Here is a 23,352-nt window from a genome sequence, read left to right as displayed (position 1 = left end):
GCCTCAGCAACTTAAAGAGGCCCTAAAGCAACTTAGCAAAACTCTGTTTCAAAATAAAAAATAAAAAGGGCTGGGGCCATGGTTCAGAGGTAAAATGCCACAGGGCATTTTATATCCCCAGTACTAAACAAAACAAAACAAAACAAAACAAAACAAAACAAAACACACGTAGAGTATATCTCAACATTTTTCCATAAGAATGAAGATCAAATTAAATTTTACTTTCTTTATCCTCTGGGACAGCCATGAAGATTGTGAAAGAAGATGAATGATGGATAGAATTTCCTTATATCTACAATGTATGGGGTCTAATGTAATCTACACAATTAATAACACAATAGAAGATTTATTAGGTCAGATAATTACTTAATTCCACTGCCACAACCTATCTTCGCTCATTAGCAGGTTTTCACAGAAAAGATTCCCATGTAAGTTCTACTGATTCCAACAGCTTTACCAACTCTTAACTGAAGCTGAGCAAAGTGTTCAGTAAAATACAATATGGAGGACGATCGTGTTAAGAAGTACTGCAAATTGGTCTTCAAATGATACACATGTGTAGTTGTAATTTAAGGATAAAGTAATTATACATAAATGTATATGCCGTATGTTAGCAACAAATATTTAGCATACCTGGTTTTCGGTGGAAATATTTGTTGTAGAATGAAATTGAAAATTTAATGTGAAGTAAGGTTAAAAGAAAATTCTGAAAATTTTAATAAGAGATTGATCATCTTTAAAAAGACAACTTTAAATGCTATTTAAAAGATTTTAGTATAGGCCAAGGAGTGGGATAGCTGGGTCAAATGGTGGTTCCATTCCAAGCTTTCTGAGGAATCTCTATACTGCTTTCCAGAGTGGTTGCACTAATTTGCAACACCACCAGCAATGTATGAGTGTACCATTTTCCCCATATCCTCTCCAACACCTATTGTTGCTTGTGTTCTTGATAATCGCCATGCTAATTGGGGTGAGATGGAATCTTAGGGTACTTTTGATTTGCATTTCTCTTATTACTAGAGATGCTGAACATTTTTTCATATATCTGTTGATTGCTTGTACATCTTCAAAGGATTTAAAATCAGCATACTACAGAGATACAGCCACATCAATGTTCATTGCTGCTCAATTCACCATAGCCAGACTGTGGAACCAAACTAGATGTCTTCAATTGATGAATGGATAAAGAAACTGTGGCATATATATACAATGGAATATTACTCCGCCATAAAGAATGATAAAATTATGGCATTTGCAGGCAAATGGATGAAATTGGAGAATAACATGCTAAGTGAGACAAGCCAATCTCAAAAAACCAAAGGACGAATGATCTCGCTGATAAGCGGATGATGACATATAATGGGGGGTGGGAGGGGTTAGCGTGAGGGTTAGGTTTAGGGTTAGGGTTAGGGAGGGGGGCGAGAATGGAGGAAGGAAGGACTGTATAGAGGGAAAAGAGGGATGAGTGAGGTGAGGGGGAAGGGGGAAAAAATGGCAGAATGAATCAAACAACATTGCCCTGTATAAATTTATGATTACACGAATGGTATGCCTTTACTCCATGTACAGAGAATCAAAAAGTATCCCATTTGTTTACAATAAAAAATAAATAAATTTTAAAAAAAGATTTTAGTACTAACAATGTATTTAATCAATGCATTAATTTAAATGTATTTCAATTAATTTACATTATACTTGGAAGTATAGTTTTCTTTCCTGTTTGTTCAACTCAAAACTAGATAGTTTGCATTCCTTAAAAGTATTCCCACTCAGATTTATCATCTCCCTGAAATACTGGTCTTTGTATAATGGTCTAAGAAGATAAACGTATTATGGTAAGGGAGGAAAAGAAGAGGAAGGGAGAATATGGAAACCATGGTGATTAGTTTGGTTTTTATTTACAATTCATCAGACTTTTGCAAATCTACACACCACTCTCAACAATAGTGAATCCAACCGTGAGAACATCAGGTACGTACAACCTGGCATCAATGGATTTCTACAGTCCAGTAGTGATCACGTGGAAGAACAGACAAGCACACGAGCATCTGCTGTTTCTACTGCTGAGAGGGATCAGACCTTGGTTACTTATAAGTCAGTTCAGAAAAACAGCACCAAGGCATTACAATACATTCCTCTTCCAGCTACGAGTAGTTATAGTGGTTGGAAGGATAGCACTAGAATTTCACTTAAAGGTTTTAGTTAGTTATTCATCCTCTGGAACTATGTATATCAATTGCTCAACCACTCATTTGAACATTTTTAAGATGCTGATAATAACTTAAACCATGGTAATTTCCATGCCTATATAGGAGTCTCCTGCCTTTCAGAGTTTTTAAAATCTACGTGAGGTAGAGTTAATATATATTATCTGTATCCATAAATATTAACTTAGCACCTTTTACATACCTGTTCTTGTGCTGGATAACATGGGGAGATTAAAAAGTGTTAAAAAGCATGGTTGTTGGCCAAAAAATAGTTAAGCTGAACAGGGAAGGTGAGACAAAACCTGCATAGAAGATTAAAATTGTGCTAACTTATGCTATGTATTTGATATCTACTTATTTAATGTATAGTATATATTTAATAAAGTAGTAAATGCCAGGGAAGTCTTATAGATATTAACTTTAGGATGCTCACCCCATAAGATGCTGCATTGTGAAGAGGAATTAAACCACCTTTGTCCTGGGCATTAACATCTGCTCCATGCTCTAGAAGATATTCAGCTACTTCCAGGTTATTGTAGCCTGCTATTAAAAGTAAAAAAGGCAAACATGTCAGCTAAAGAGAAAAAAAAAAATGTATGTATGTATGTATGTGTGTGTGTGTACATATTTATGTATATATATATATATACATATATATATGTATATATACATATACATGTGAAAGACCAGATAATTAAGATTTTAGTTCTTTTGGCTTTAGAAGTTAATATTATTATCATATAATTGAAAGCTTTCAAAAATTATGTCAATCAAAATAATATTTTACAAAGTTGTCATCTTCATGTTCAGCAATCATTTAATCTTTTGATAAACTGTATTAGGTATCCAAGTAAGGAAAAGAGACCTGACCTGGATACACTTGTGATGCTTACCTGCCAGGTGCAGAGGAGTTGAATTTCTGCCCTGGGTGTCTCTACAGTTGATATTCTCTGGGGTACAAAGTTTCTGCACTCTTGCCAAGCAGCCCTTCTTGGCAGCATCCAACAAGGCAGCATCCCCTCTCAGTAAGTCCTGAATATCTGTGTCTCCTTCTTTTACCAAATCTAGAGGTGTGTTTCCATCTCTGTTCTTTTTAGTTGGGTCGGCTCCATGCTATAATGAAGAAAAACCAAATGGGGTCTGTATTTTCTGTAGTAGTTTTCTGTAAGTTGGAAGTTGGGTGGATAATATGTACATATTTATTTAACATATTCCACCTTCACTCATCATGGGAGCAAAGATACCTATTCTATATGTATTTTGAAAAGGAGAAGCCTGCTTTGTTCATTCCCTACTTAGAAATGTATTGAATCAGTTTTCTAAGCACTACTTAATCAAAGCCTGAGGATCAATGATAATGGTGAATAGGGGAGGGTGCTGAGTATCTTTTACTCTTCACAAAATATACTTTTTCTCAGATTACTAGTTGTCTTTTTGGAGAAGCTCCTGTCCTCCTAAGAATGCCCTGGAGGCTAACTCTGGCCAGATTTCAATTATATAAAGATACTCAGCGAGTATCATGAAAAACAAGAGAGAGAAGAGGAAGATACATCAGTGGAAAACATACTTAATTCTACAAGTCATCAGCAAGGAAAAAGTTTTTTTTTAAATTTTTATTTTCATTAAGTTTTACCACCTATTATGAAGTTAAGAACAAATGTATTAAAAATTACCTAGATTTAAAAAGTTAATCACTCATACCTATAAAGTAAATAAAAGTTAAAAATTTTAATTTTAGAAACAATACAGACTGCCCTTGGCCCACTATGAAAATTAGGAATAAACCAACTGAGCAACTGGATTCATAATGACGAGTTATTTCTTACCAGCCAGTGATAACAAAATGATTATTAAATATAGTGTTTTTCTTAAAGAGTCACAAGAACATCTCTGATACCAGAAAAATGGTGGGAGAATAATTTTAATAATATCTAACTGGAATAATTTTTTCCCTGTACCATCTTTTTTCTGATATTAATACTGTAAATGTTAGATAAACAATGCAAACTAAATCAACTCTTTCCAAAACTCACTTTGATGAAATGCCTTTAATCAAATTCATTTAGAAAGATGCTTTGAGGACTACTCAGAACTATAGATATGTCATGACACCATATTTAAACATCCCTCTGTAAAGAGAAAATGGTAGTGGTTTCTACAGCACTTTTTTTTTTTTTTTTTTTTTTTTTTTGTGGTGCTGGGGACTGAACTCAGGGTCTTGTGCTTGAGAGGCAAGCACTCTGCCAACTGAGCTGTATCCCCAGCCCACACTTATTCTTACTAGAACAAAATACTGACTCGAGTTTAATAATCAAAAACCAAATGTTTATATTTTAGAACTTTAAAAACTACATACTTTTAAAAGGAGCTTGCAGATTTCATATTTTCCTTTAGCTGCTGCTTCATGCAGAGGGGTAAATTTCCATAAGTCCGCCACATTGACAGAAGCCCCATGCCTCACTAAAAGCTCAGCTACCTCATAGTGTCCATAGGAACAGGCATTATGAAGGGGCACCAAGCCGCTAAACAAACAAACAAACAAATTATTATAAAGTTGTAAAACAAATTCTTGAGTTAAAATGATTTTTACAATATAAATACTACTATTATGGCACTGACTATACTGGTTCAAAAAGAAATAAATCCTCTTTGGTTTTTAAGATAGAGCTTTTATTTCTAAACAAAAATGTATTGTGTTTAAAAAAAATGTTCCTTTTCACAGAAGAACTTTTCTGTTTGGCATGGATATATATATATATATATATATATATATATATATATATATATATATATATATATGTCATAGCAATCTTACCATTAAAATACATATAGAAATAGAGAATAAAACTCTATGGAAACTTTTAATTTAGATTTTCTCCCTGGCAATGTAAAGTTATATACTACTAAGTGATTTTAGGAATAACTAACCAACAATCAGGTTTCATCAGTTCTCAAGGTTTTCTGGGCTGGGGAGATAGCTCAGTCGGTAGAGTGCTTGCCTTGCAAGCACAAGACCCTGGGTTTGATTCCCAGCATTGAAAAAAAGATTTTCTTCTTTTTGGTTTTATAAAAATTGCATGCTTACCTATAAAATATACAATGCAAATGTATTTACTTATAAGAGATACAATGCAATTCTACTTATTCTGAGTTCTATCTTTTGGTTTTGTTTCTTATTTTTAAAGTTGTACTGTACTGATTCTATAGTGGTATCTACAGATAGATTTAAATGGTGAGGTACCAAAGAATGAAATCGCACATTCCAAGTGATTCAGAAAAGTATTCACTAAGGAAAACAATGAAGCTAATTATAAATTTTAGTCAGATATCAGAATCTAATTGCCTCAACTTATAAGCAAACTATTTTGAGATGACTCTAAGTTCTGATTAGAAAGCAACTGGCATTCTAAAAGCACAAAAAGATGTCCCATAAAAAAGAATGCATCAAAAGGGTAAGTTTATGTTGCACTTCAGATGGGCCAAAAACAAGATATCAAATGTCTTTATGTAGAGATCAGTGCCTTTTAAAAAACTGTTTTGTGATGAAATATGCTGGGTGCTAAAATAAGTTATAGAAACAAAAATTGGTTCCTCTCCAATGCAGTATAAAATTTGACAGAATCAGTGACATTGCTATTGAATAGTCACGTCTGATGTGTCCCTTTAAAAAGATAAATACATAATGGTTAACTGAAGCCTAAATCATGTAGTTTAATTCTATAGCTCTCTGCTGTGTAATTGCACAGAAGGTGCTGGCTTATTTTGAGATGAAATTAACACAGAATACAAAAATTCGTTTCAGTCAAATTCTCTCATATTTCTAATTTGCTTCCATGGTTGCTTTAAGCTTTTTCCAGATAAAGTTAAATAATTTTTCAACCTAATAATAAAAATAAAGAATAATCAAATAAAAATAAAATTGTTTCTTTTAATACTGGATGACTCTTGGATGAATGGTTAATAAAAGAGATTATACATTTTTAATACCAAAAAATAAAAGGGGATAAACAGCATATTATAAACTATATGAAAACATTCATAAAATGCAATAAAATACTAAATACAGGCATTAAGAGGAAGAAAGGAACTATTAAATACTGATAAGAAAAGATATTCAAGATATACTACTGGGTGAAAAAAAGTACACTGCAAAGTAGACTACAGAACAGCATCATTATTTGTGTTAAAAACCACAGTGCTTTCCAAATAGCTGGGAAATTACATATTAAAAATAGTAATGTTGTATCTCTAGGGGGTAGGCTGATGGAATTTTTACTCTCTTTTTTTAAAAAAATATTTTTAGTTGCAGATGGACACAACACTTTTATTTTATTTATTTTTATGTGGTGCTGAGGATTCAACCCAGTGCCTCATACGTGCTAGGCAAGTGCTCTACCACAGAGTTACAACTCCAGCTCAAATTTTTACTTTCTATACTGTACATTTCTATGTTTTAACTTATGATTTAAACAACAAAAAATGCATATTATTTTGAGACAAGGTTTAGCAAAAATGCCAGGGCTAACATCCTATTTGTGATCCTCCTGCCACAATCTTCCAAGTAGAGGGAATTACAAGTATGCACCACCAGGACCAGCATTTTTTTTTTTTTTCCCCCTTTTGGAAGTACTGGGTTCAAACCGAGGGATCCTTCACCACTGAGCTACATCCACAGTCCACTTTTTTATTTATTTTTATAAATTTTGAGCCAGGAGCTCACCAAATTGCAGAGGTTGGCTTTGAACTTGGGATTCTCCTGCTTCAACCTCCCAAGTAGCTAGGATTACAGGTATGCACCACCACATCTGGCTTCATATTACTTTTTTTCAATGGAGAAAAAGCTAAGACTCCAAAAAAATTTTTTTAATAAAGTATAAGAAGAATAAATCCAAACAGCTAAGTTTTAACACATACCCTTTGTCTTTGGCATGGACATCCGCACCATGGTGTAGAAGGTACTCCACAACAGACACACGATTATAGCCTGCTGCGAAGTGTAAGGGTGTAGAATGACGACCTTCTAGATCTCTGCAATTCACATTTTGAGGGCTGCAAAGTTGCTTTTATGGTGCATACATAGAGACAAACACAAAAAGGCCATTACTATTTATTCAGAGTTTGCTGTAATAGATTGTAGCATCTTGGATGTGCTGTAATTTTATAATGAATATTTATTTCCAAAGCTTTGATAATACAAATGAAACTAAAATCAGCACTATGATTGACTTTATAGTGACTACAAACATTCCTAATTAGGCTCAGAGTAAATTAATCATTGTCAGTATTTCCTGGTCCAAATCCTAATCAAATATAAAATTCAAAATAAAGCAGGCATCTTAAAGCATATGAAGCCTTCCCTTTTCATTTTTGTATGTCTTTCTTCCCTACAACTGCTTGTCTTAGCATATCTGCTTGTAGTAGAATGCTCTTAGACATTCTTTGCTCAAATAAGAACAACTCTGGATGACTGCAGAACCAGAGTTCCTGTCCCCTCTAACACTGATCAAGTAAACAAAAGAATTTTGGAAAAATTGTTTTTCTGTTTGGGCCATTCACCTGGCCCTAATCCCCTATAGCAAAGACATGCAGTCAACAATGCTTTCCTGGATTGTGGGAGAATGTTTAACTCTACAAGTCAAACTATAATGTTGGCCTTTCCAAGATGGATCTCCAAATCTCCTGTTTCCTTTGAATACTATCATTTCAGCACAATATAAATTAGAAGTTCAATTATATTTGTTTACAAACAAATGCAAAGAAAGGATGCAAAGAAAGGAATGAGAGGTCATACCATCAATGGTGATAGTGAATTGCAATAATATTTCTTTATTAAAATTTTTTATTTATTCTTTTTAGTTATATATGACAGTAGAATGCATTTTGACATATCATACATACAAGAAGTATAACTTCCCATTCTTGTGGTTGTACATGATGTGGAGATTCAATGGCCATGTTTTCATATATGAACATAGGAAAGTAAAGTCTGATTCATTTTATTGTCTTTCTATTCTCCAATAATAATATTTCAATAATTTATAGCTTAAAAGAACACTAGATTCTTTCAGTGAGGGAACTATGAAGTTCATAATCTCCATTTTACAGATAAATAAACCAAGGTTCAAAGAATTTAAGTGACTTATCCTGTTTGAACATGAGAAGGGGGAGAAAAAAAGACTTGAACCTTATTAAACTGATTTTTAATCTCTTGATTTTTTTTTTGCCACATCGTCACCATTGCCCACTTTCTTAATTATCCAAGTTCAGGAAAGTGATGAGTAGGGAAATAAACAGCAACAACAAAAAGTAAAACAACAATGGCATTTCTAGGCTACCAGGTATGCTGGCAGTGGCTTTCCAGGCTTCTTCCAATCTCACTGCCATTCCTGCCACTGTAATGAGCTATTATTACATAAAAATGAAGAAACTGGAAGATCTCTTTCTAGTGATATACTGAACAGGGACACTATGGTTTATACGTGTCCTTCGAAACTTCCTGTTGAAACTTAATCTTCAATGCAACAGTATCAGGAGGTGAGGGCTTTAGTAGTAAGTAGGTCATGGTTACTCCTCTTTCATGACTGGGTTTAAGACCTTACACACAGTGTTCTGCCTTTTTTCCCCCTTATTCCATATGAGGATACAGCATTTGTTTCCTCCAAAGAATACAGCAACAATGTGCCATCTTGAAAGCAGAAAGATTGGCCTCAGCCAGGCAATAAACCTGTTGATGCCAGGATCTTAGACTTCCCAGCCTCTAGATCTGAGAGAAATCAATTTCTACTGCTTATAAATTACTTAGCCTATGGTATTATAGGAGCACAAATAGACTAAACAAAGGAATATTCACAATGGTAGGATACAAACAAAGGTTTTCAGGTGGTATATTTTATAGAAGGAAGTCTAGTTAGTGAAGGATAGCCCATAAGCTCATCAACCCTAAATGGAAAAGCACCATACTCTTTAAAATCTAAAGCCACTATCATCTGGCCAGGTCACATATCTTGTCTTTAACCACATTAATAGATGAATAACAGAACTACTAAACAAAACCAAGTGAAAATGAATAAATTAATATATAAACTAAAAAGAAAGGCTATAAAGATTGATAGTAAAAACCTTCTATGGACTCTTATGTGACTGAAGCTGCTCCCTAATGTTCCTGTTCCCCAAGACCTTGCCACCATTTTAACATTCTAAAGGCTTATTATTACTTTGCAGAAAATACTGAAAAGTAGGAATGAGGAAGATAATGAAACATACACACACACCCATCCTGCTTATTAAATATTTGCTTTTGAATATTTGTTATTTATCCCCATTTTATTTCATTTCTTTTTGAATGCCAAAGCAATTTTATATTTTTCTTATTTTTTATCACAATTTCAACTACTTTACTTAGCAAATAGCCTTTTCTCCTAATACTTAACTTCTAATACTTGCTAAAGCCTCTTGGGAAAGCAATTTACCAGACCTAATTCTCACTTAATTTGTGCTTTGCTTCCTTTTGACACTTGCATTTAATGACAAAAATAAATTCGGCCTTCACTGTGAATGTGTTGTTTAGGCAACTTGAAAGTTATAGTATAAATTTGCTTGTTACATACAAAACACATGGAATTAACATGGAAACAAACACATAACCATATTTCTTTTTTTTTTTTGTCAACTTTATCCCTAAATGAATAATCATAGATGACAATTAGGTCTTCTTTATAAAAGAAAAACATGTTCAACATTTGAATTTCATATTTGAAAAGATTTAATTTCATAATCTTTGTTTCTACACTGTAAATAGTGATAAAATTTTCTCACATATATGGTCACATAAAAAAGAAAACCCATCCTGTGCATATAAATAATTCCTAACGGTTAAGGGACCATAAGAATGCCTTCCTAAAACAAATATGAGAGTCTTTAGAAAAAGATCAAGAAACATCATTTTAAACATTATCCTAATAATACCTTCATTTAAACTAGTTTACCTATTTGTGAATGTGATCCAATTAATTGATATAAGTGAAAATGAAAGAGCTTTAATGCAACCTGAAGAAAAAATGACAAAAAGCATGTATAGCTTTTGTTCTGCTCCTAAATGGGTTAACTGCTATAGGGTACATACTGGGAAATCCTTGGTAGTTAAAGTTTTCTCCAGTCTATTAATAAATACTAACCATCAATGTTTTTTAATTGCTTGGATTTGAGTAATTTTACTAAGAAGCTTAAAAATGAATTAGATAGCAAAGTTCAACAGTGCTGCTCCAGACTTTAAGAACATTGACTTACCTTCACAGTTTCCAAGTCACCAGCCTTTGATGCCTCTAAGAGCCGATAGTCAACATCAGAAGTGCGTATAGGTGTACTCTCTGCATGAAAGAAAGGTTACTGTTGATCTTGGGGAATTAAAGAACAGTTAAGGAGGGAAAACTATTTGATAAATAAAAAGAGATTAGGGGGCTGGAAATTTCTAAGATGTAATAAAAGAGTTTTTCCCAATCTTTCTCAGATAAGAAATAGTGCTTTCTTATTTCAACCTAGATATCTATCTCACCCTAAGCCAAATTTAAATAGCTTCTAATACACACAAATCATTCTCTACCACTACTATCCTATCCCTCCGTTTTCTGGCCAAAGACTTGATAAAGGGGAATGAAGTGAAGAAGTCTAGGACCGAGATATCAAAAATATATCTTTATGATACATTGGTTTTACAAAGTGTTATAGCAAAACTTTTTCATGGATTTGTTATGTAAACATAGGGAAACCATTTGACTTTTACTACTTAGTAATTTTTCTTTTCAGTTTCAATGTCCTCAATATAAAGCAGCACTATTTATGAAATTGGAATGATCTTCTAAAGTATCATCCATGAACAAAAGAAGGCCTACTATAGACATTTGTTTAATTCACATGTTATTGAATAGTTTCAGGAATATGCAATTAAAAATGTCTTTAAATTGGAAGGTATGATACCAATGCTAAACAGAATATCATTAAGCTGGGCTATTAAGTCTAAAGACTGGCAAATGAGGTATTTTGATTAATTCAATATAAACAAACTAAAAATCCATTTCACATTGGCCCAAACAAAATAGGCTTTTAAAGTAAACAATTTATAATTTATCATCCAAAATAAGTTCATGGGCATTAAGTGTGGCTTTCATAATGTGCATGTACACACACATTAACACAAAAGCACTAAGCTCCAGGAGATGAGGATTTTAGACAAGGCTCTAGTGTGTGTAACTTTGGACAAATCACCTAATAGTTTAGTTTTGGCACTTAAAAAGTGAGAGTTGATTTCCCTCAGAGTCTCTTTCAGATTTAAGATTGTATCATCTTATGATCAGAGACACCCCTTTTGAGTCTACTTTCCAAGTGGGAAGATCAAGTGATGCCATAAAAGATTTCTGATTTCAGAAGAAATACTTTAGTTCTTCTGAAGTGCTTTGGTTTAGGAGAGACTTTTATAGAATAAGCTATGAAAATTCTTCAATGGAAGATAAACTATTTGATCATATTAATAATGCTTAGTAGATAAAATACTAAGATTAAAGAGAGGAAAGAAGAGTGTGCTTCATCTAATGAAGTACATTTTTGAATTATTTTTCTTTTTAACTAACATTTATCAGTTTGTGGAACTGACAAATGCTCATCTTCATACTTCTTTTCACATAGAGAACAATTCAGAAAGCATTTGTTGAGTTGATTTCCTTGTTATTTTATGTTAAAGCCAGTGTGTATTGCAAACCTCAATTCCCCCTTGGCAGTTCTTGCCTATCTCAACTGCTTCCATTCTGAATAAGAATATTACTACATTTATAGGTAAGAATGTCTCTAAATGTATAGCATGTCTTTGTAAAGACAGTAATTGGTAGATGATAAAACTCATTAAAACACCCTTTAGATATCTATAAGTAATATTTTTAGTTTCTCACTTGAACAAAAGAGGGATGATTGTTTATGTATACAGAGTTAGAACTTGGGATATTTTTAAGTTTTATAATTTGAGAGATACTATTAATATGGCAGAATTCTGAGAACAATTTGATATTCACACATCTATCATGATGGAGACTGACTAGTAAAGGGTATAATTTTCCCATCAAACAAAATGTTTTATACATATATAAAAAGGCTTCTAAGAACTGTGATAAAGATATACTTAGTCCTGGTCAAAGAGTAGAAAGTAAAGAAGTAAAAGATATTCATTACTATACCAAATGTAGATATCTCCCCATCTGTTAAAAATCTACAGGCTTAGAATAGTCTCATTTTTAGAAAATGAACAAAAGTATTAACAGGAAGGATATAGTATATATAGCTCAGGAACTCTGTATAAAGTTATGTACAATTAAAAGAAGTGATATAAAAAATAAAAAAGGAATATAGGCAAAAGAAGAGTAGCTTACACTAAGTACTGTATTAGTACAGTCCTTTATAAGTACACTGGCTTTTGTATTAAAGACATCACCTATAGTCAGAAACTGGAGATGGACTTCTACTTTTTTTTCTCCTAAATCATTCTCACCAGAATTTTTTAAATGCTCCAAAGGTTAGAAGCCAATTTGCTATTTTAATATGATCTCTTATACCCTGGGGTTCTTTAGTTTTGTATTAGATCGCTGAACTAGCAACAAGTTTTAGTGACTTATTTCAATATACCAATAAAAATGTGAATTCTGTGTTTAATTTAGCTATCATAAGTTCCTAAATCCTTAGCTGTGGAAATGATTAGATGAAAATAGTGCTTATCCCACAATGGGATGAAAAATCAGAGTAACTCAAAATAAAATCTAGCTTACATGCTCTGTCCAAAAGAACTGTCTTTGTGATGTTCTTTTTTATTTTAAAAATACCTTTTTTAGTTGTACATGGACACTAATACATTTATTTTTTATTTTTATGTGGTGCTCAGGATTGAACCCAGTGCTTTACACATGCTAGGCAAGCACTCTACCCTTGAGCTACAAACTTGGTCCCAATGTAATGCTCTTTATCTGTGCTTTCTAATATGGTTGCCACTAGACATGTGTGACTTTTGAATACCTGAAATGTGGCCAGTGGTAACTCATAGATTTTCAATAGTTTTACTTAAATCTTTCCCTTTCCTTCCTTCTTCCTCTCCTCTCCCCTCCACCCCCCTCCCCTCCCCTCTCCTCTCCTCTCCTCTCTTTTGGTGGTGCTGAGGAATGAACCCAAGGTTTTCTGCATGCTAGGGAAGCACTCTCCCACTGAGTTAAAGCCCAGCCCTGATTTTAATTTTAATTAATTTAAATGAAGTCACATGTAGCTACTGGCAACTATACAGGACATAGCTGGTCTAGAGAAAGCAGCTGAATCTTCTGAAATGATGTTTTAAAATGCTAATTCACAGAAAACTGCTTATTTTGTTTTCTTTACTCTGACATTAATTTAGACAAAAAATTGTCCAAATTTACAGTGAAAGCTTTATTTATGTAAACTGGCAACAATGAAATTAAAATCTAAAGGTATAGGTTTTTAAAGTAGACCTCAAATCTGGTATTAGCAAGCATATTAAAATGAATCTTTAAAACATTATCCACAAAATAACCCCAACAACTTCATATACATCTTGTATAACTGATGCATTCTTTCAGGTGTCATTATAGATATAACCTGGAATTGAATTAATAAATGTAAGTAAAACTAAAAATTTCAGTTGGTGCATAGTTCAGTCTATTGACATATAAGTTCCGGAAATGGTACTATTTCATAGTGTACTTCTATTATTTGCATTATCTTTTTAGATCAATAAAGATTACAAAAATAAAACAGTTCTGCCATGTCCTAAATTATATGTCTAATCTTACAAATTCGGAATTATCACAACTGAAAAAGATTTCATCTATGATTCAGAGTTTAGTGTTATTGTTCACAAGAAGGCATACATTCTAACTGCATTTATTGAGAAGACATTTAATATTTTTATTTTGCTTCTGTGGTGCTGGGGATTAAACCCAGAGTCTCCCACCTGCTCCTGCTAGGCAAACATTCTACTACAGAGCTACATTTAAAAGCATTATACAATCAAATCTGCTTGATTTAATGTCAATTCTTTCTTCTCCATTTTGTTGACTATCTCTAGAAATTATTTACAGTACTAGAAATTTTGATGCAACAGCTATATGTTTGTCTGACATAAAGTTAAAACTTATAGGAGCTAACTAAATGGTTCTCAGTAAAAAGTACAGGGGAAAAATTTAGAATATTTTAACCAAAATCACAATTTTTATACAATCACTAGAATTTGTACAGAAGGTAGAAATATGTCTGAGTCAAGAGTGATATCTTCCTTAAGCAAATAATTCAGTGCTTGTGGAAACAAGAAATAAGTCATGGTCAAACAGTTCAAGCTTGACATCTGATAATGGAAAATTTTATTCCTTTAGTGAGATTGTATTCATTTTGATAGTGAAGATGCCTTAGATTGATATTCCTTCATTATTTAAAGATCACCATCTAAGACTGAAGTAAAATGATTGTCATGAGGGAAGGAAATCCAAATTGATAGTTTTCAAAGTGTTAAACAATTATTTCATGAGGCTATTTAGCTCTGAGCCAGAACACACCTACCATGATCTCCACTGCTCTGTCTTAGAAGGTTCTATATTTCAGGATGTAGCAGTGATTCTCTACTGGGCTGTACTTCTTGGGGGCCCATCAGAAATTTGTGGGGTCAATTTTTATTTTCTACTATAGTCATGCCCAAATTATTACACAATAATTATAAATTATTTAATTGTAATTATCATTATAGTGATGATGTCATTTTAGTATTTCATATAGATTTCAGAGAAGGTCTTTATATAGATACGTGTGTATATTATCTTTGAATTTCATTTCTGGCTGACAGATCTAGCTCCATGAGAATGTTATAGGCCAGACTATAAGGGAAATGACTAAACAGACTCCATTTTGATCTGAGACTCCATGTTATGTAGGAAATAAGCTTCTCCCATGGGAACCCCACCTCTGTGCCCATCATTAGTTACTTGGTGTGACATGTTTAATAATGTACAATGACAATGCCTATATAGTAAAGAATTGCTCTCTTTTGATTCCTATTCCTCCTAAACAATGTACCATGTGAACAGTGATTGTGTGGATGTTAGTAACCATTCTTTAGTTTATACCTAGGTAAGGGTCATTTTGACCCACTTCCCCCTCCGTCGATGATCTCATGATGTCAATATGTAATTTCGAATCATAGCAACAGATACTTGTGATTAATGTGATTTTTGGTATAAGAACCCCAACAACCCTGTGGTCAGGAATGTTCTCCCAATAGCCATTTTTTTGGGGCATTGTGTGAGACAGTCAGCTGGCCAGCTTAATAAAGACTCTCAAATTTGGACTTCCGAGTGGTGATCGGTCTGTTCTTAAATTGTGCCCCATAATGTGGTTAGTAAGAAGGATGTCATAAAATATTCACTAAAAAGGGGATATTGTGCCTGACAGAGTTTAAAAGTTACTGGACTATAGGTAAGAAAAAGTAACCAAGACTTCTGCCTACTAGTTTATCACCTTCTCAATTTTATTCTTCTAGTTTATGTAATTCTATAGCAAATGTAATCCACAAAGTTAAAGGATGGGAAAGAGGGGTCAATTATACTAAATTTGTTTTGTATTTAGTTCATAATTTTTCAGTAGCCTGAAAAATTTTCTGTGCTATTTCCTCTAATTTGGAGACTTAAGAAGCTAGTGCTTGTTTTCATATCAGTTTTATGTTTAATCCTCTTCAATGAACTAAATAATTAAACTATCTTACTGTAGTAGGCATTTACTGTGATGTTTAGCAAGATTGTACAATTATATTTAAACTGGGAAAAATAATTTCATAATAGTGTAACTGAAGTTAAAAGTGACAGAAAGTAGGTCATAATATTACACATATAAGAATAATTAATTAAAGGTCATTACCATAAAAATGAATTTTAATTTTCTCCATTTGACAGATTTTAGAGCTATCATAATTCTATACTGTTTATATAAATCTTAAGTCATCTTAGATCATATCACCCATGAGTCAGGGTTTCAATTTTAAACTGAAAAAATTTAAAAGTATGTTTGCCTCCTTCTAATGGTATCTACCTCATCCTACCAAGACTGAGAGACAGGAAAGGCCACAGGGTAAACTACAAGTTAGGAAAAGTGAGGGGGGAAAAATTCAGGCCAAGAAAAAATTCTAAGGAGCTACTTTTTAAAACAAAGGGTATAAAGTTTGAGCAGAAATGAGAGAAAAAGCATAAAATACACGGTTTATTTTAACTCACCACTCAGAATCTGCTGCACAGCTTCATTCCCCATTTGTGCTGCTGTAAAGCCTTGTAAGGAGATGATGGAAGGATCAGAGCCATAACTCAGCAGGAGGCGGCAGGTCTGCAGGTGACCTGCTAGAGCAGCTCTATGCAAAGCAGTCTGACCAAGGGTATCCAGTGCATTCATCTGAAAAATCATTGGGTGGGCACATGAAATTGAACATCTCTTTATACCTTAGCGAATAAATTCTTATCAGAAAAACCAATTATGAAAAGGTTTTTGAAAAACATTATGGATATTAACTGGTTCTAAAGAAATATCGTCTTCTTACAACACTATCATCCCTTCCCTGACTGACCATCTTCCTGTCCACTTACAATTTTCTCTTTCAACCAATCTCCTTGACATTCAGAATATAAGTGAGGAGCTCTTGTCTTGTCTTGGTGTTTATTCTTGCCTCATGAAAGACACTCAAATACTTTTGAATTAATGGGTTATACTACACTTGTTCCCAGAATATAAAGACAATAAAATATGTAAGTAAAGACTATCAAAATATTTGATCATGTATTTCTTTTCTAATTTTAGAAAATGCCTATTGAACAGGCTGAGTATCTCTAATTTGAAATGTTTGAGGCCAAAAGTGTTTTGGATTTTAAATTCTTTCACGTTCTGAAACATTTACATCTACGTAATGAGTTATATTGGAGATGAGACTCAGTTCTAAACACAGAATTAATTTTATGTCATATATACCTTACATACACAGTCTGAAGGTCATTATCAGGTTAGAAATGCTGTGTAATTAAATTACAAATACATTTAAATGAAAAATGATATAAGGAATCAAATGTTCCCTTTTGAAACCCTTAAAGAATTTATACAGGGAAAAGAAAAATTCAGGTAGTTTTTTAAAAAAATATTTTTTTAGATGTTGATAGACCTTTATTTTATTAATTTATTTATATGTGGTGCTGAGAATCAAACATAGTGCCTCATGCATGCTAGGCAAATGCTCTACCGCTGAGCCACAACCCCAGCCCCAGCCAGCTAGTTTTGAGACTAAGAAAATGTTCAATTTCTGGGTCATGTTCATATTTTGGTCAAATCTAACTTGATTCTAACCATGATGCCCCAATAAATATCCTCTACCCCAGTCAGACCACAGTCCATGTTTACTGTATATGTGCTGCTTTCTTACAGGACTTCTTTTTGCCTTTCTGAATGAGATTCATTGCAAGCCTCTCCCTCTCTAAGAAATCTTCTTGATTACTTGAAGTCTCAAGGATTAATCCATTCATGAATACTTATGACAATTAAGCACTTAACTTTTTTGAATTATAACACTGGGGTACATTTTGTTTATCAAATTAAATTAAGGTTATTGAAAATATGGACTGCATTATATAGGTTTTCTAAGTCCTTTAGAAAGTTCTTGATAAGACAGGCTGGGGAGATAGCTCAGTCGGTAGAGTGCTTGCCTTGCAAGCACAAGGCCCTCGGTTTGATCCCCAGCACCGCAAAAAAAAAAAAAAAAATTCTTGATAAGAGAACATAGTGAATTCTCAAATATATGCTGCTTGTTCAAAAACATTTGTACCCACCCCCTAAATAGAAGCTTAGAAAAAGATTAAGACAATTGGTCTCCCTATTTCCAGTCTTTCATCATTACCAGTAAAGCTATCACACTTGTTCAGAAAAGGGTTCATTTAAATTCTTAATGGTCTTTCATACAACTCACCATGAACTATCAACATGTTTAATTCTATCACATTTGCCGACAGAAAAATGACTATTTATACAAAACAACATAAAAACCATTAGCATTAATCAAGAGAAAATATAAGCTGCCAAACTAGAATTTTTCTATGAATATTTCTTTGTTACTTCTTCATGATAGGAGAAAAAAACATAAAATTGCAAATGTTCTAGTCTAACATTTCCCTGGAAATTAGGTAAGAAACACACAATTATTCAATTATAGTAATGAAAAATCCAAATCCAGCTTATTAAGTCATAGGACTATGGTTTGAGAGTTATTCCTCTAAAATAAAGATCTTAACACCGTAGAAATCTTAAATTAATGTCCCTCAAATAAATTTGAATCCTTCAGTACACCATTTGAGAACATTCCCAATTTATTCCTATGCCACCTTCTTTTCTATCATTGTTTCATTACAATCTGATTGGTCTGCAATATTTTGACTTTATTAGATTATACTGGATCCCCATTTTGAGGGTGCTCTTTTCTACAGTCATTGCTAAAACTTGCCTTTGATCAAGATGACCCTCAAAAATACCTTAGCAAATTCTATGAAAAAAAATATGTGTAGATTCTCTAGAAATCCAATACCAGCCAGTTTTACCTCCAGTGTCTGAGATTAACAGCAGAACAGTAAATACAGTATCTTTAAACACTAAAAACACACTCTATGTAAGAAGATCTTTATAAATATGTATGATAGAGAAGAGTGAGTGCAACATGGAAATCAGTAGTCATGTCTTATCTTTCACACACTATGGAGAGCTTCATGTCTTCTCAATTAATAATAATAATAATAACAAACAGTGTACAAATGGTTATTACAATTAATTTGCAGAAGAAGCCTTTTAGATTTAGATAGGAAATTCCATTTGAGAATAAGAGAGGGAGGGAAGATAGTGGATTAGAGGAAGGGTTCACTCTCTAGCTGTTCCACAGCCTGAGATTTGAGCAGCAAGAGTATTGTTTCTCAGCAAGGTGGGTGACTAAGGGAAGTCACTGAAATTCAACATTGGACAATAAAATAATGAGAGAACCAGAAATTCAGAAACTGAGTACCAAACAAGGAAGACTATATTAGAGACATGCCAGTGTTAGCACCACCAGCTCAATGCAGAGGGGAGGGTAACAGAGGCAGAAAGAGAAAAGAGTTGTGACTCAATTTGGCTTGAAAGAACCTGTGAGACAGGGGGTGGGGTGAGGTGGGGGGTGAGGGGGACTAATCTTAACAGACCCATAGACAGTGGGGCAAGATGATAAGTGAAAAGTAATCAGAATCTCTTGCTGACGAGTGCAGTTCTTGTGAGAAATGTCTGCGAGTGCACAGCAACTTGCCACTTGCCACTCAGCCTGCCATGAGGTCCAGAGTGAGCCTGGACCAGCACAACTGAAACAGGCACAGAGGATTATGCCCAAGGCAATCCAGCCCAGGGATACTGAGGGTGGAGAGGCTGGAATTTCCTTTGCTGCTGGCAGCCTGGGCAAACAGCTAGGAAGAAGCCAGAAACCAGTCAGAAAGGTACAACTACACTCAAGGTACAAGGTCTGATCCTTGGAAATTCACACCAATAGCAGCAGCTATTTTTCAGAATTGAGGAAGAAATAAAATCTTTCTATAATAAGCATAAATTTAAAGAATTCATAACCATTAAGTCAGCACTACAAAAAATACTTAAGATATACTACACACAGAAGAACCTCCCCCCCCCAAAAAAAAAAAAAAACCCTACAGCTCCTAAATGAATGAAACTCTCTAGAAGAGGAATTACCTACATAAAAATTACAATGGAACTGAAAATAGCAAACAAACCAAAAGGAAGGAAATAACAAGTATCTGTCCATAACAACAATGGATGTAAGTGATCGAAACTCTCCAAGTAAAAGACACAGATTGGCAGAATGAATTAAAAAACAAGATCCAATTATGTGTAGTTTGCAGGAAACTCATCTCCTAGGCAAAGACATCTATCTACAGGCTAAACGTAAAAGCACAGAAAAAAACATTTCATGCAAATAAAGTCTGAAAACAAGCAGTAGTATCTGACATCAAATATAAAAAAAATAATAATCAGGATAAAGAAGGTTACTACATACTGGTAAAGGGAATAATCTGACAAGAAAATACAATGATAATATTTATAACCCAAAGGTTAAGTACATGTAATTACATTTCAAAAATACTTATAGCTGGGTGCAGTGGCACACACACCTATAATCCCAAACAACATGGAAGGCTCAGGCAGGAGGATCACAAGTCTGAAGCCAGCCTCAGCAATTTAAGTTACTTAGGGAGACCCTAGGCCTCAAAATAAAAAAAATAAAATGGTTTAGGGATGTAGCTCAGTGGCAAAGTGACCCTGAGTTCTCCTGAAAATACAAAAAAAAAAACAAACAACAACAACTTCTAGACATTACATCCCAGATAAGACCCCAATACAATACTGAGCAATTTCAACATACTCCTTTCACCAAAAGGACAAGTCTTCCAAACACCTGACATAAATAAATAAAATAAAATAAAGATACTTCTGACATAAATAATACTATAAATCAAATGGACCCAGCACACATCTACAGAGTATTTCACCCCAAAACAGCTAAATTCACTTTCTTTTCAGCAGTTCATGGAACCTCTTCCAAAACAGGTCATATTGTAGGTCACAATGTAAGTCTTAGCAAAAAAAAAAAAAAAAAAAAAAAAAAAAGATAAAATCATGCATCTTATCAGATTATAACAGAATGAAATTAGAAATCAACAGCAAGAAAAATTACAGAAACCACATAAACACATGGAGATTGAACAATATACTTAAATCAGGAATGGATCATACAAGAAAATGAAAGAAGAAATCAAGAATTGGATTCTTAGAAATAAATGAGAACACAGGTACAACATACCAAATTCTCTGGGATAGTATGAAGGCAGTTCTAAGAGGAAAGTTTATAAAATTGAGTATCTACATTAAAAAAGAAAAAAAGATTCCAAATAATCTAATGCTATACCTCAAGGCCCCAGAAAATAAACGAATTCCAAAACAGACAGGAAAAAAGATCAGAGAAATTCAGAATTAATGAAATTCAGAATAAAAAGAACACAAATGGATCAATGCAACCAACTTGGTTCTTTAGGAAAAAACAACAAAAACCCACCGAGCTTATTAAACCCTTTGCCAAACTAAACAAAAGAGACCAAAATCAACTCAAGTATAAATGAAAAAGAGATATCACTAGACATTTCTGAAGTCCAGATGATTATTACAACTACTTTGAAATTTATGTCAATAAACTGAAGAATCTAGAAGACACTGACAAATTTCTAGACACAATATGATATGCCCAAATTGAGATAGAAAACCTAAATTAAACCAGAATTAAACAATGAGATTGAAGGAGAAATTAAGTCCTCCTAAAAAGAAAAGACCAAGACAGGAAGGATTCTCAGTTCTTCTTTAAAGTTATTCTTTTTCCTTAAATTATTCCAAGAAATAGAAGGTGAGGGAACACTTGCAAATACATTCTATGAAGCCAGAATAACCCTGGCTTTATGAATGGAGATAACTACCCCATTCACAAAACCAAATAAAGATGCATAACGGAAAGGAAACTAAACAGCAAAATAATACAGACACGAAAATCCTTAATAAAATATTAGCAAACTGCATTCAAAAACATATCAAGAAGATTGTACACCATGATCAAGTGGGTTTCATCTCAAAGATGCAAGGTTGGTTGAACATACAGAAGTCAATAATTATAATTCACCACATAAATACAATTAAAGACAAGAATCAAATGATCATTTCAATAGATGCAGAAAAGGTTTTCGACAAAATCCAGTACCAATTCATTTTAAAAATGCTAGAGAAACTAGGGATAGAAGGAACTTACTTTAACATTATAAAGGTTATATATGACAAATCTAAAGCCAGCATTACACTGAATGGAAAAAAACTAAAATCATTTCCTCTAAAATCAAGACAAGACAAGGATATCCACTCTCACTACTCCTAAACAGAGTTCTTGAAACTCCAGGCAGAGCAATCAGGCAAGAGAAGCAAATTAAAGCATTACGAATAGGAAAGAAGTCATCAAATTGTCCCTGTTTGCTAATGACATCATTCTATATCCAGAAGACCCAAAAAACTTTACCAGAAGACTTCTAAAGCTAACAAATTCAGCAAAGTAGTAGGATATAAGAGTAACAATAAAAAAACAATGGCTTTTCTATACTCCAATAATCAATCTGCTGAGACAGAAATCAGGAAAACTACCCCATTCACAATAACCGCAACAAAACACAATACTTGGGAATAATTCTAACCACGGAGGTGAATGACCCCTACAATGAAAACTACAGAACAATGAAGAAACTGACCTTGGAAGATGAAAAGAACTCCCACGTTTTTGGATAGGCAGAATTAATATTGTCAAAGTGGTCATAGTACCCAAATGCAATCCCCTTCAAAAACCCAATGATATTATTCTTCACAGAACAGAAAAAATCAGTCCTGAAATACATTTGGGAGACTAAAAGACCCAGAAGAGCAAAATGAGCAAGAAGACAGACACTGGAAATATTAAAAAACCTGATCTCAATTATACTACAGAGTGCTAGTAGCAAAACCAGTACTATATTTGCATCAAAATGGTCATGAAGACAAATGGAACAGAAGAGAAGACACAGAGACAAATCCACATACCTACAATTATCTGCCACTTGACAAAGTTGCTAAAAATATGTTGGAAAAAAGACAGTCTTTTTTAACAAATGGTGCTGGGAAAACTGGGCATCTGCATGTACAAGAATGAAATTAGATCCCTATCTTACAGCCTGCACAAAAATCAAATCAAAACAGATCAAAGACTTAGGAATTAGGCCAGAAACTATGCAATCGCTAGAAGAAAACAGGGCTAACACTCTTACCACATAGGCATAAACACCAACTTCTTCAATAAGATCCTTAAAACTGAAGAAATAAAATCAAGAATCAATAAGTGGGACAGCATTAAATTAAAAAGTTTCTGCACAGCAAAGGAAATACTTAAGAGTGTGAAGAAATGGCATACAGAATAGGAGAAAATCTTAGCCTGACACTTTTT

The 23,352-nt window shown here is 33.5% G+C and overlaps 1 protein-coding gene across 1 annotated transcript in view; it reads right to left on the bottom strand.

Moving 5' to 3' along the window:
- TNKS (tankyrase) overlaps window positions 1-23,352 on the bottom strand; it is a 197,000-nt gene that overhangs the window by 34,866 nt on the left and 138,782 nt on the right. Inside the window, exons 12-17 of the mRNA XM_079139072.1 lie at window positions 16,505-16,676; window positions 10,494-10,573; window positions 7,122-7,267; window positions 4,564-4,729; window positions 3,101-3,320; window positions 2,641-2,750 (exon numbers count right to left, since the gene is read on the bottom strand). Of these exons, the coding sequence (XP_078995198.1) occupies window positions 2,641-2,750; window positions 3,101-3,320; window positions 4,564-4,729; window positions 7,122-7,267; window positions 10,494-10,573; window positions 16,505-16,676 (894 nt within the window). The remainder of the gene's footprint in view (window positions 1-2,640; window positions 2,751-3,100; window positions 3,321-4,563; window positions 4,730-7,121; window positions 7,268-10,493; window positions 10,574-16,504; window positions 16,677-23,352) is intronic.

This window comes from Sciurus vulgaris, assembly GCF_902686455.1.
Source record: "Sciurus vulgaris genome assembly, chromosome: 5".
Taxonomy (NCBI): Eukaryota; Metazoa; Chordata; class Mammalia; order Rodentia; family Sciuridae; genus Sciurus; species Sciurus vulgaris.
The sequence above is the reverse complement of the archived record's forward strand: the minus strand, read 5'-3'. Positions and strand labels throughout refer to the sequence as shown.